At 38.7% G+C, this 14,605-nt stretch overlaps 1 protein-coding gene and 1 long non-coding RNA gene across 2 annotated transcripts; both read left to right on the top strand.

Moving 5' to 3' along the window:
• The first annotated feature begins 236 nt into the window (after window positions 1-236).
• LOC135480151 (uncharacterized) lies at window positions 237-4,264 on the top strand. The gene is made up of 4 exons (XR_010445906.1): window positions 237-312; window positions 1,821-1,936; window positions 3,440-3,539; window positions 4,162-4,264. It is a non-coding gene; the product is annotated as an uncharacterized LOC135480151 (long non-coding RNA).
• A 26-nt stretch (window positions 4,265-4,290) lies between these two features.
• Window positions 4,291-14,289, top strand: LOC135480981 (outer dense fiber protein 2-like). Its single transcript, XM_064760911.1, has 11 exons — window positions 4,291-4,302; window positions 4,435-4,575; window positions 4,785-4,925; window positions 5,427-5,570; window positions 6,188-6,267; window positions 7,657-7,774; window positions 8,629-8,772; window positions 9,624-9,836; window positions 11,207-12,161; window positions 12,310-12,418; window positions 13,329-14,289. The coding sequence occupies exons 1-11, from the start codon at window positions 4,291-4,293 to the stop codon at window positions 13,450-13,452; spliced, it is 2,181 nt and encodes a 726-aa protein (XP_064616981.1). The 3' UTR covers window positions 13,453-14,289.
• The last annotated feature ends 316 nt before the right edge of the window (window positions 14,290-14,605 follow it).

The following is a 14,605-nucleotide window of genomic DNA, read 5'->3' as shown; positions in this document are numbered from 1 at the left end:
GAGTCCTAACAAATAGTTCACCCTTTTGTGAAATCTTATATTTAATGAATATAATTAAAAAGTGGGAATGTAGCATATGTGTGGTTCAATTGATTTTGTTTACAGTTTGCAACTATGCTTCACAATTAAAATGTTATTCACTGAGAAAATGGACCAGTGTTTGTACAATAATGAAGGAAAGATCAAGTGACTGTTGTTTATTCTTTGTGGTTAGTTCAAGACCTAGAGGACCAGGTACAGAGTAAGACGGAGACAATAGAGAGGCAGAAGTCAAAGCTTGATAAGAGCGAGCATCTGCTGGAAGATATTAAGGTACGTACTCTCTCTTTCCATACATTTTCAGAATTCGATTTTCCTTGTAGTACATTGGACAGTGTCTAGTCAAACTTTAGCGGGTCTGGTAGATTTGTTGTGAAAAATATTACCTTTGTCATTGTTAAACCTTCACTTTCCTTTGTATCTATCTTTGCAAAATGTTGAGTATTTATTTATTTAGAAATCATGTCTTGTGAGAAACTGCATAATTTCATATTGTGGATTGTCAAAACTTGCATGCTTTCCCAACATGAATGACAGTTCCAGGATGACTTCGGGAATTTGCATTGTCTGTATATTTGACTGGCAAGATCCAAGGTGGCCACAGTGCCATGTGAAACTATTCTGACTTTCTCAAATTTTCCAAAGGTATAAACCCAAAAGCGCAAGGAAGACAAGTTAAATTGTGTTATCAGACAAGACCACATATGTGTGTGGAAATTCCAGATAAAATGTTTGCTCATTGACAAAAAGTGAAAACATTTTATGTTAGCAATTCAAAAATTTAGTGATGTACATCTACTGGGCTAATAAAATACTAGTATTGCTCATTCCTCACTGCAGTTTAATTCATTTTTTGACCTATAAATGATAACATTCGAAAATTTTTGTAAGACAAAACAGTACGGAATATATTTTTTTCATGAATGTTTGTTTTGATGATACCTTTCTATGGAAACCTCACAATCAACTTGACCGAGCCTATAGCACTGGTCCAGCAGAACACAGACATGTTCAGTAAACATGCTAACCATGCTGTCCAGTAATTTTTGGGGGGAAATTCAAACGCTGACTTACCAAATCTTTACGTGGTTCCTCGTCTTTAATTGGATCTGAAAGTTAGAATGAGGATTAATTTGTCAGACTAGAATAAACTGACCTGTATAGTGTTTATAATCTTGTCCATGTTTGTTGTTTTGTGGAAGGTTGATAAACAAAATGATCATTTAGACACTAAAAAGCAACCCCTTTGCCTTAACTTGTTGAAATGAAGTCAGTCCGTTTGAAAATTTCTTTTTCAAAGTTTGCGTGTTGAAGACATACATGGCAACCTTGAAAAACAGGAAAATCATAAATAATCAAGCCCAAACAAAATAAAGAGGTGAACTGTCAGTTTTATTTTTATTCCGTTGTTGGATTTTTAGTGTTGGGTGGCTGTAAAACACACAGTAAAATTAGTGGAGCCTATAAGCAGGTACTGTAATTCTTCAACCTTTTCGCATATGTGCAAGGTGTTTATTCAAGTACATTCTAAATGCATTATTCTGTGTAGACTGATAAAAATATACTTTTTGTGAAGCCCTGAAATTGGCCAATCCAAAAACGTAGATTCGTTTCCAAAATCTAATTATAAATGTGCAAAAATTTCACTGAAAGTTGCTCTTTCATATGCAAAAAGGTTGAGGAATTAGGGTAATAATTTGTGCCACCTCTGGAAGAGTACGTGAACTTGACCAAAAGTGTGGTTGAAGAAGTCTTGTATGACCGTTTTTGATTTGTTCTAGGCCGAGGTTCAGTTACATAAGGACAAGGTTTTGGAGTACCGTGACCAGGTCCAGCACAGTCAGTTTGACACCAAGGCCAAGGAGCAGCTGCTAGAGGACATGAGAGAATCTCTCAGGTAGGGATGACTGAATAGCTGTTGTGTAGCCTGACATTTTAATACAACTTCCTTGCTGCAGATTTCTTGAGTGTTAAATTGAAGACATTAATATTTTGGTATAGCATCCATATTTGGGCATGTTCAGTTGGTTCTGTGAACTAACGATATACAAGTAATTGCTCTCTTCTGATCTCTTAGGCCCTGTGTGGGAAGGTCTGCCAGCTATGTCTGGAAGCTTAGGGCTAAATCCATTGGTTTTCTACTACTCATTTTCCTTATCCCATTATCTAACCCGAGGGTTGTTTGTTTTATAAGTGAATACTGTTGGGTACATGGGAAGGGAAAGGGGACCACAGTTCCAGATGAGCTGTATAGACACATGTCTTCTCATTGCCGAACGAGTAAGGTGTTTGTTCCTTCCAGACAGGACTTTGTCGAAAACCACCTTGAGGGCAGTTATGATCTTGCAAGTGGCTCATTGAAGATTAGTTGTGGCTCTTGATCAGGATAGGCATAGCACCAGCTGGATGTGATGAAGTGGAAGATAACTCAGTGATGTAGCTCATGAGGATGTTGACAATTGGATTATAACACCGAACCATCCTCCCATAGGCAGCATCCATGCAGATGGTGCAGTGCCTATCTTGGTCAAGGGCCATAACTCTATAAGCCATAGTGTTGTTTTCCCATTACTTTTCACCAGCATGATGTATACACATTCCTGTCTGATCACTTAGGGTTCCCTCAACTTACTGCCCTGGTATGAATGAAATAATCTGCAATATGTATACATCAGTCAGTCAGTTATTTTATTGGGTATGTCATGGAGAAAAAAAAAAAAAACAAACACATGAGCAAGAAATGAAGTTAAAGAGATTTTGAAACAGTTCTTATTGTTTTTTCTTTGTATTTTCCCATTGTCTCATTGTATGGGAGGGGTCCTAGGTTTTGTGACATCACTCTTGATAGTTGTAACATGGCAAAAGGGCGTCATCAGATGAGCAGCTAGGTATTGATGATTGTTTGCTAATTATGTTATTAATAAGCTGTGTAGAAATTTTAAAATAACGATAATCTGCTATTTATTTTGTTATTAAGCGGTGTAGAATTTTAAAAATATTTTTAGAACGTTTCTGGAATACTAATTTATTAATTAATTTGGCTATAGTGGCTAACTTCATATTCACTTTAAGGGGATAGTGCAAAGACTGGTTGATCTGTATCAGTATAATGGTTCAGGTGGGGCAGCTTACTTGCCTTTGGTAAGTCGTCTCAATGAAGCAGCACTAAATAAAAAGGTGGTGGAAATCCGACCTGCAACAAGGAGACACATGTACTTGAAGGACTCCTTCATCGTCATATGACTGAAAAATTATTAAGTACAACTTTAAACCCAAAGCACTCACTCACTGTATTATTTCAAGTCTCTTTGATTGACATGTCTTGATCTCCTGAGATGGGCAGTGTTGCCAACCTGTCTACGGCAGACTGTAGATGAATTCTTGTATTCTGTCATTTCAGACGCACCCAAGAGGACTTGAACGAGAGTCGTGACAGAGTTAGAGAACTTGAAAAGGCATTGGAGGAGAGGCTGTGGGAGCTCCACCAGAGGGCAGCACAAGTATGTCACCTGACATCATCTTTTGACGGTGACATGATACAGAACACACATTTACACTGTCCATTTTGTAGTAAAGCTGACATTCCTGTGAGTTGTGTTACACTGTAAGTCTATGAGGCAAACTGAGGATCCCTGAGACGAGCTTAGCAGGCCAGCACTTCGCATTGACAAGGACCCTCTCACCAATGCGATCGCTGTGAGTTCAAGTCCAGGTCTTGCTGGTTTTCTTTCCAGCTTTACATGGGAAGTTCTGTCAGCAATCTGCGGACGGTCGTGGGTTTCCCCTGGGCTCTGCCCTTTCCTCTCACCACAATGCTGGCCGTCTTCGTAAAACACCAATTAAATAAGTAAATAAATCATAACCCCGAGCGTCAATTCAAACTGCCCTCTAAAGTAAACAACTGGGGTATATTACAGCCAAAATTCATGGATATGTATAAATCATTGTTTGTGATGGTTCAAGGAAACCATCAAACTTGCAGATAAACCAAAAAAACATATAATGGGGAAGAACAGCCTTCAAGATGGTAAGAGGATAGCCATAAGGGATTGCCCATGCAGTTGCCATTAGTACTTTCTCAGAGCAACCACGTGAAAGACAGGTGACTTTTTAATGCTGTAGGTATCTAAACTGGAGACCACAATGAGAGAATACCAGGAGAGAGTGGAGCAAAAGTCAGAAGTGCAGAGGCGGGAGTTACAGTATGTCCAAGACAATCTGCAGGAGAGAACCAAACAGGTGAGTACAGAGATGAGAGTTACAGTAAATCCAGGACAGTCTGCAGGAGAGAACCAAAAAGGTGAGTCCAGAGACACGAGCTACAGTATGTCCAGGACAATCTACAGGAGAGAACCAAACAGGTGAGTACAGAGATGAGAGTTACAGTGTATTCAGGACAGTCTGCAGGAGAGCACCAAAGAGGTGAGTACAGAGACGAGAGCTACAGTACATCCAGGACAGTCTGCAGGGGACAACCAAACACAGAGACCAGAGTTACAGTATGCCCAGGGCAGTCTACAGGAGAGAACCAAACAGGTGAGTACAGAGACCAGAGTTACATTACATCCAGGACAGTGTGCAGGAGAGAACAAAACAGGTGAGTACAGAGACGAGAGCTACAGTACATCCAGGACAGTCTGCAGGGGACAACCAAACACAGAGACCAGAGTTACAGTACGCCCAGGGCAGTCTACAGGAGAGAACCAAACAGGTGAGTACAGAGACCAGAGTTACATTACATCCAGGACAGTGTGCAGGAGAGAACAAAACAGGTGAGTACAGAGACGAGAGCTACAGTACATCCAGGACAGTCTGCAGGGGACAACCAAACACAGAGACCAGAGATACAGTACGCCCAGGGCAGCCTACAGGAGAGAACCAAACAGGTGAGTACAGAGACCAGAGTTACATTACATCCAGGACAGTGTGCAGGAGAGAACTAAACTGGTGAGTACAGAGACCAGGGGAGCAGTCTGGTTTTCTCATGGACCATATATATAAAAAAAATTCAGTATGGTGTAAAGTGCTAGTCAAATATGAGTTTATCTGCTATTATAATTTACATATTTCTTAAATGACCTAAAATTTCGCCCACTAAAGTGCATTTTTAGTCATGGACAAAATTTGTGGTCATTTTGGATATGTTTAATGATGTAAAATTTCAACCATGACTTAGTTGTAAATTTTGTTTCATTCTGAGAGTTACATTGATCTTAGAAAGGCATTTGGTAACAGGTGGAAGGGTGGATGATATTCTACTGGAAAAAAGTTTCAGCACCAAAATTATTTATATTTGCCTCTGAAAATGCACTTTTGGGCAGAATTTGGGGTCATTAACCATAATATAAAATGCCAGCCTCTAATGAGTAGACACCTTGCTTTGTCAGCTCTCTGATGTTGACGATCGCCTTCAGACCTCACAGAGTGAGCTTCACGAAACCACGCTCCAGCTACAGCAATCCCAGCAGCAAATTAGTCGCCTGGATCAGGACCTGAGGGAGAAATCCAGTCTGTTGGCTGAAATTCAACAGGTGAGCTGCAGTCTTGTTAGACAGTCCAGTAGAGTTTTGAATTTGAACTCTTTTATCGCTAAAGGTAAAAAAAAGTCATACTGTACTAATTGACCTTTCAGAAGTGTTAAAGAACTATTTTCATTGCATATACTAAAACAATGGTATAAAACAAAAGTTATGTTGAGTAGACAAACAAAGGAGAAATCTGAGGAGTTCAGTGTTTTTGTGCTTAAGAATTTCCTGAATTGAAGAGATGTTACTAGTGAATATGAAAAAAAACAGGTGATAGTTAATTATTAATGATACAGCAGGACTGTTTTTGGAGTGACAAAACTTCTCCATTAGTCAGTTTTGTCTCAGTCTGTCAGATGCAGTTTTGGCTTTTAAGACCCAAGCTTGGAACCTAAATTTGAGCGATTTCCATGGAGAAGAAAACAGTGTATGTATATGATGTAAAAGTTGAGGAGCTGGTCTTATAAACAGATTCTGTCAGGTTGAGAATTATTTTTCTATATTTTAGCTCAATATTGTGTAATTCAGGATGTTGTTTTTATTTTCTCCAAAGGGTTTGTGTGACATGAAGCTGTATTTTAGATGTAAATGTTCTGATGTCAATGCATCCATTTCATTCTTAGAAACTAGACAAGGAGAAAGGCGTTCAGAAATCTCAAAGGGAAGAATTGGCAGAAGTCACACAAGAACTGCGCCTCACTCGGTAAGATTGGTTTCACCAGATTAATCGGCTGTGGGGGAAAATTCTGCGAAGCTGGTTTTAACAGTGCAATTTGAAATTTGGTTTCATGTTTTTGGGATCTGGTAAGAATTAAAGTTGGAGACATTTTGTTTTGTACATGTAAATTTGATTTTGGAAACATTCAAGAAGTGTAGAACATATGAATTTTATATTATGTAAATACAAATCAGTCATAACTGCTGTGAGCTTTACTGGCCATATAGTCTTGTTACATTAGACCTGGTTGGCTCTTGAGCACTGAGGTAACAGGTTCAAATCCAGCTTGGTTTGGCTATGTGTCACCGTCAGGAGGTTTGTCTGGTACGTGTCGTGGTTGGTGGTTTACTCTGTTTTTTTCTACCCACAAACCTAGCTGCCATCATGTAAGTATAAGTGAAAACTCTTGTGCATGGCATGCATATAAACACCAGTCAAGTAAATAAATTGAGGGCTGTATTAAAAATGTGATCTTGGAAAAAAATTGCTCTCTGAAATCGATCCCAAGTTCATATATTTATTTATTTATTTGATTTGTGTTTTATGCCGTACTCAAGAATATTTCACTTATACGATGGCGGCCAGCATTATGGTGAGAGGAAACCGGGCAGAGCCTGGTGAAAACCCGTGCCCATCCACAGGTTGCTGGCAGACCTTCCCACTTATGGCCGGAGAGGAAGCCAGCATGAACTGGACTTGAACTCATAGCGACCGCATTGGTGAGAGACTCCTGGGCCATTACGCTGCCCTAGCGCGCTAACCAAGTTCATTTAGAACTGTTTTTAATACTATTTACATCAGTGTGGGAATGTGTTCCAAGTCATGATTTCTTTCAGCTTGTGATAAAACCATTTTTTCATGGAGACGTCTTCTTATAAAAATGAATGGTATTAAGATTAACAGACAAGTTACCGTAGTTAAAGATAGTCCAGTATTTATCATGGTAAGACTACATGCTGCTATGGTGACATTATGGAGGACTGTGTTTAACCCAGTTTATAAATATCAAAGCAGAACGTTTTTGGCAAGATGGTGACTCGTTTGGACTTTAGGACTGAGAGGTTAGAGCAAGGAAACATCACTGGTTGGCTCGGTGTCAGTATAATGTGACTGGGTGGGGTGTCATGTCTGATGTCTTCAGCATGGTATGTCAGTCATGTCTGTGGTGGCAGCATTTGACAGCATGAACTCGCCTTGCCTCAGGAAGATACTGCATTTGTATGTCAGGTGACTGAGAAACTGTTAAGTGCTGCGTAAAAACCTAAGCATACAATCTTGTACATACAGTCATTTAAGCAACGTGTACATGAAGCGCTAAGGATGTTCATAGACATACTTATATGTTCAGTGTTGAAGCTTTAAATCTGTTGGCAGTGAGCAGTTACAACAACAACACAGTGAACTGGAGCGTGTGAGACAGGATTTGACGAACACTCGGCGAGATCGTGACAATCTCTCCAGAGAGGCAGAGAAAGCCGTTAGCACTGCAAAGGTAAGTTCCCAGTTCTCTGTCTGCGAAAGAAAACCTTTGCTTTGGGCATAAATCAAATAATTATTGCACTTCTTGAAAATTTCGTCAATTTGGAGAATTCAGCTAGCAAAAAACAGTGAACATATCACTAAATGAGATTACAGATTCAGAGTAGATTTACCAAATTCTCTAATGTAAGACCTCAAAGCTTGAAATTTTGCTGGAGTACATTATCGCTTAAAGAGTGTATCAGAGTGAAAACAAGTAAATCTGCTGTGAAAATAGTAGAAAATATCTGGCTGAAGTTAATATATTGCAGGTTTTTTTCTTCACCTGAAAAATTCGACTTCTTCTGTCAAAATTAGAATACAACCTTTATATCTCATGTTAACACCATTCAAGTAAAGTGCATTTTGAAGGTAATTCCAATCTACACTTTTTCTTTATCTTCTGAAATTGGCACATCAAACCATTTTTTGTTTTCACTTCAAATATTAAACTACTATAATTCTGCCACGTTTTTGCACGCTTGTACGACTTTTATTTGACTCCGCATACTGTGAAGGCATTATTCTGTGTAGACTGATAAAATTATTTTTTTGTGCAGCCCTGAAATCACCCAACACATGCTATGTACATTTTTCTCCAAAATCAAAGTATAAATGCTACATTAATCGCACAGAAATTTACACTTTCTTGTGTTGAGGAATTGAGGTATAAATTTTTGAACCTTTGACAGTTAAGGAATTCAGTTCCTAGATTCACTTCTACATTCAAGTTCAGTCGAATAGGTAAATAAGAGTGACCATTATTTTGAGCGAAGTATCCTGTCTATTTTCTCTTTAATTTATTTCTGTCTTTTTGTTTTTTTTCAGACAAGACATGCAGAGACAGAATCCCTTCTTTGTGAAATTGACGTACTTAAGGAACGTGAAAAGTTGGCTGAATCCCGTTTTTCCTCGGAAGTGACTCATCACCAGCACGAGATAGATCGCCTTACCAGAGTGCATCAGGATGAGGTATTTTTAACCAGTTTTGTGTTGTCTTTTGATGGTGAGCCGACTATTAAAAATCCGAAAATGGAATAAAAATTAAGCTGAAAATCTGTCTTTTTATTTTGTTCGATCTCAGTGTTTTAATGATTTTTCTCGTTTTTATATTTAGCCGATCATTTAAGCATGTCTTCAGCAGGAAAAATTAAAAGGATAGTCTATAAAAGTTTCAACAAATTGGATGATTTTCAAGTTTTTTTTATTTAAATACTCTCCAGGCATTGAAAACAGATTCAAGTTTATTTTGCCCATAAAACATCAATAAAGCCTTACCAAGGAGGTTATGTTTGTACATGTCTGTTTGATAAATGTTAGTTTTGATTTGTTTTCGTTACATATTCCATCAGTTGTATAGAGTGCCAGGTCCCTGTGATGTGTTTTAATGTGGTTGTATATTAAATGTAATGACAATGCAACATTTTGAGTGAGTCTAGACCAATGATATCTAATAAATTGCAACTAACATTAACGCATATTGGTTTTCACTTAATTCTGCGGAAGCCATGGTCCTAGGGGGGTGTGTACCTGTAATTTACCACTATTTAAGTATTTATGTTAACAGTTAGAATTAAACACTGAGGAAAATGTTGAAACTAACATCACTGCATCTTTTTACCTAATTCTGCTCAAGTCATGGTGGTACGGGGCACTATAATGTGCTACTATTTGAGCATTTTATATGAACAGTTAGAATATAACTCTAACTGAAGTAAACTGGGGTGTTACTTCACCGGTTACATGTGACCATTTGCCAACTCTCACACTGTCTTCGCTGCTGAAGTTTTACTCTCTATGCTGTAAGTGTCTCATGTTTGTAGATTTCCCAGATGCAGGATGCCTATGCTAAACTCCTGTCCACAAATGAAGAGCTCTCCTCACAGATTCGTCTACTGCAGAAAGACATTGACGAAAGAAAACGACAGGCTGAAGCACTGGTGGATGAGGTCAGGGCACAAGTTAGGGAGCTGGAGCAGGAAATCAAATCCAAAGAAGTGCTGCTAGACTCGGTCCAGGAAACCGTTGTCCTAAAGGTTGGTTAATATGGAAGCCATGTGTTATGTGCAACAGCCAGTATTATACTTAAACCTGGAAGAATTTAAGTACAGTACAGCCGGATGCTAACCATAAATTCTCCTCCCTCGTTGGATGGACTGTCAGCGTATGATACGTGAACCGTACATGGAGGGTTGGCCTGACGTTGAGCAGATCTGCCCTCACCATCAACGTACATGTATCATCTGATCATCATCTGTGGCTGACAGTCCAATCACGGCACCCTGATGTGCCTTTCATTTTACAACATTGCCCAATTGGAATGAAATTCTAGTTTCAGTTTAGATTTATTTTTACATTCCCTCAAAACTGTGATGTCTGTGTGAAGGCTCTTCCAGAAGAAATAAAACAACCCTAGTTTAGTCTCTTAAGCGGCAGTGATCATGATGGAATTGTGTAAATCTTTGGTTGAGCCATGGCTGTGTACTTTCTCCCACACCCGTGCTCGAATTGACCAGTTTTACGTGTGTGAGGTCACATCAGTATTTTCGTCACACACTTTAACTTGCAGCTGTGTGGAATGGTGTAAAAATATCATCAAGTGCTGGAGAAATTATAAACATGTACCTGGCTTCTTTAGGGCTAAGTTTTATGACTTAGAAAGTTAGTTTAACTTTGTTAAGAGGAGAACCCCATTGGTAGCAGAGAAGTTGTCTTCAAAAAAAACAGTGTTAGACTTTACTAACGGCCACACGAACGTTGTTGACAGCTTCTTGTTTGCAATGTATAGTGTAGATGTACATGATTATCACTGCACATCAAGTTATTACAGGTGGTGTACATCTAGTAGTCTGTAGTATTTGATGGCTGGACAGACGTTGCAGTATTACTAGGTGCTTCCCCCCTTTTTTTTTTTTTTTTTCTCAATTTTTGTAATAAATGTATTGTGTGCATTAAGTAAACTTAAAAATAAAAAGAATATTTGTGTTGTGACATTAATGTAGGCAATTTAGAGAGTTTTGTCTCAAGTTCAGAATCAAGTTTTTAGAATCTACATGTATATCAACTCCTACTTTCTAGCATGCACACAAGAACTTGAAGGAATAAGGAAAGTCAAATGAAGATAAACTGGTCGTGGTTTTAAAAACTTTGGTTGATGACACAGTCATAAATGTGTCTGGAATGAACAATAGTGTTGCAGGGTTTATTTCCTGGGCTGTAACAGGTCTTATTTTACCACCCTTTTATTATAATTAAAGACATAAAGCAGTGAGTAAAACCAGAACAGCAACGACAGTGTGATAGCTGGCAAATGGTCAGACGTAACGGGGGAAACATGACATCTTGACTGTTTACCTCAGTCAAGGTTTTGTTCTAGCTGTGACTAATGTTTAGCTTTTCACCACAGGATGCCGAGATTGCGCGTCTTGAGGCTCGGATCTGTCGGTTTGAGCGAGATGAAGGGATGCGAGTAACAGAGAATTGGATGTCGAGCCGAGAACCTCTGACTGAATCCTCTGTTTACACAGAAAGCAACACGCAGTCAAGGAGCTCTGAGGAAAAGTTGTATTCTAATCACAGCTACCCCGGTAGAGTTGGGGTAAAGTGGCAGAATCGGAACGGAGGTAACAACGGGCTGCAGGATGTGCCAGACAGGGATGGCAATTGCCACATAGCCGATGTTAGAGGAAAACGGACAGAGCATCACCAAGTCCAAATGGCAATGAATGTGTCAGGTTACAGGCAAGGAAATAATTCCAGAACAGAGTTTTCGCAAGCAGGTCAATTGTTGGAGACGTCCGACACAGATAGTGACCGTGGTATGCGAAGGTGTTTTGTTGAACGTTCACCGAATAGTCCATCCCAGAAACCCCTACCAGCATCCAATAGCCAATCGTCTTCATCGAACTTCAGCAATCATTCAGGTTTACAGGGTTATAAGGGGTTAGTGAGAACATTAACATATGATGAATACTCCAGTGAAAATTCAAATAATTCAAACAATTCTTCTGCAGTAATCATCCCCACAAGGGACAGCAATCAGAATATCTCCAAATCTACCTCTCAAAGTCTTCCAAGGACTGAACTGCAAAATATTCCAAGAAAAAGTGCTTTGAAAGTAAACCAAGGAAGCAGTAACAGTGAACCGATGCAATGTGAAAAAGCCAGTCAAAATACAAGCCTTAGGCACAAAGGGCGCCAAATCCAGAAAGGTGGAAACCCGCTTACTCATCAGACAAGGAAATCAAAGTCAGTGACTCAAGCAAAGGAACCTTCTGATGGTAACATTGGTAGGACATTTCCTAATCAAACCGCTAGGAGGAAATCTGCAAATCTGGAAGTGCATGACTTCGAAAATGAAGGTATGGTTGTCAAAATTTGTGTTGTGACATGTACTTTACTTTACCTGTAAGTGTTTTTTGTCCGCAAATTTTATGGAAATGTCACCAGATGATCAACAAGATTAACCCCCATCGCCTCAACTGTAATGCTGTTTTTGTCTTCCTTCAGTTACAGCTGTCCAGCAGTTTAGAAGTCCCCATGGTAGACAGTCCTGTGATGTCTCTGACTTGTTTCCTTCAGCGGACCTGACTGCTGAGGGAGAAGATGCAGTGCTAAGGTAGGTATTCCTCAGAATATGATTGCCACGTTGGATGTGTGAACAGTTGCAATCAAGGTGCAAGAGAGATACATGTACGTATTTTGATTATCAACAAATGAGAAATTGGCATTGGTCCACAATTTGGATGCTGATTTCAATCATTCGCCAAGAACATTCCTTGTGTCTTTATACCATCATTGGAGACTGTTAACTGCTTCTTTTGTGTGAATATGTCTTAATTTCAAACCTTTATATACTTTCTTAGTTCCTTGGTGGTTTGTGCAGGTAGATGTATGTCACAAAAACAAAGAACGCACTAGCATTAAGAACATGTCAGGTGAAAGACCATTAAATATTGTCTGGGGAAAAAAATTTCATTTATTTTTTTGGACTATTTTTTCGACCTAGTAAAATGCATTTAAAATTTTGGATTCTGCTGTGGCCTTTTTTGACCAAATTGGGACCAGTGATGTCCCTTCAGTTTTCTCCACTTGATACACATGGATACATTTCATCATTCGAAATGCATCTTCATTTTGAGCTATGAACGCATTCGCCAAATGGACCTTGAAACGAACTGTATGTATTTCATGCCAAACATATTGCTGTGACATCACTGATGCCCTCTGGGTCTGAGAGACCACCATGGAATCCTCTGTTTTAGATGCATTTTGGCCGGTTAGAAACATTCTAAAAAAATAACCTACTTTCCTTGACAGTGTTTAATGGTCTTTCATCTGATAAATACTGTACTTTAGTATTTTCTTTGCCTTTAAAGATAATGTACCGGAGAGAATTTCCTGTTTATTCACTTCCAAAATATACATATATATATATGTATCTTAGTGTCATTTTGATACGCCAAAGGTTCATGATTTCTGTTTCCTCGTAGAATTTCTAGTGTTTCTTTCTTTCAATTTGTGTTTAGTGTTGAAGATCTGCAGGAAAAGTTGCGGGCCAATGAGTTGAAGCAGCAAGAGATTGACCGAGAGCTGTTGTCTTTAGAGACAGAATTTGAGGTGTCCCAGGATGACGCTGATATTTCACAGTGATCTATATCTTGTTTGGAATCCTAAACATAGTTTGTTTAATGTTTCGTCACAATTTGAAAGATATTATTTTTCTGTACCCAGGAAATTATAAGCTTGAAAAGCATCAATTTGGTCAACATCAAAAGTTTAAAGGAAAAGAAGCAAAACTTATTTGCAATTTGAGTTTTTTGGTTACAGAATAACTAGTGAAAAAAATTGCAAAAAAGATATTTAATATACATTTGACTGATACAGAATCAACTATGCATTGTTGAAACCACATTTATCAGTATTCTAAAAGTGTTTCGCGGGAGAAAAATCCTAGGATGTGAAAGACATGTCTGTGATAATTTTAAGAACTTTGGATTTATCCTGTTATCAGATGGTAAGCTATCTTAAAATCTTTAGTATTTATATTTACATGTAGTAATGTTGCTGTTTTATGTATATGTTCAAGACTTTCAAAGAATTTCAAAGCAGACGTCAGTACGTCTGAATGCACTTGAGATTTTCAAGTCATTCAGCTAATTGTAAATAGAGCACATGTGCATGTTTATGTGAAAGTCCTTTGTTAAGATAACATCTTCATACATCTATGGTGCTATACATATTCAGGTATCACATTGAGAAACCTCGTTTATCTCAATCCTGGTATCATAGTGGATAGTCTACTTTATTGATTGTCCCACGGAGGCTCGGATGTAAAGTGAGAAACTTTTTCGTTGATTGTAGCTGCTGTGTACTGAGATGAATGAAACCATTTTCACCAGTGTTCTGATATTATTGGGAACATTTCATGTTCATGTTGAATTGTCATATTGGGAACCATTGTTGAGGCAGTTCAGATAGATGCATTGTAGGTAACTTTTCCACTAATGTTCAAATATCCTATCGGAGTGGGGTGGGGGGGGGATTTTTCCTGTCTTTATACTGTATAGTGGAGGACCCTGTGATGTCAATAGTTCATCTTTCCATCTGATGTTCAGATATCTTAGTGGAGAACCCTTCCCCTGTGATGTTTAGATATCCTAGTGGAGAACCTGTTCCCTGTGATGTTTAGATATCTTAGTGGAGAACCCTTCCCCTGTGATGTTTAGATATCCTAGTGGAGAACCTGTTCCCTGTGATGTTTAGATATCCTAGTTGAGAACCCTTCCCCTGTAATGTTTAGATA

Source organism: Liolophura sinensis, chromosome 13 (assembly GCF_032854445.1).
Source record: "Liolophura sinensis isolate JHLJ2023 chromosome 13, CUHK_Ljap_v2, whole genome shotgun sequence".
Classification (NCBI taxonomy): Eukaryota; Metazoa; Mollusca; class Polyplacophora; order Chitonida; family Chitonidae; genus Liolophura; species Liolophura sinensis.
The sequence above is the reverse complement of the archived record's forward strand: the minus strand, read 5'-3'. Positions and strand labels throughout refer to the sequence as shown.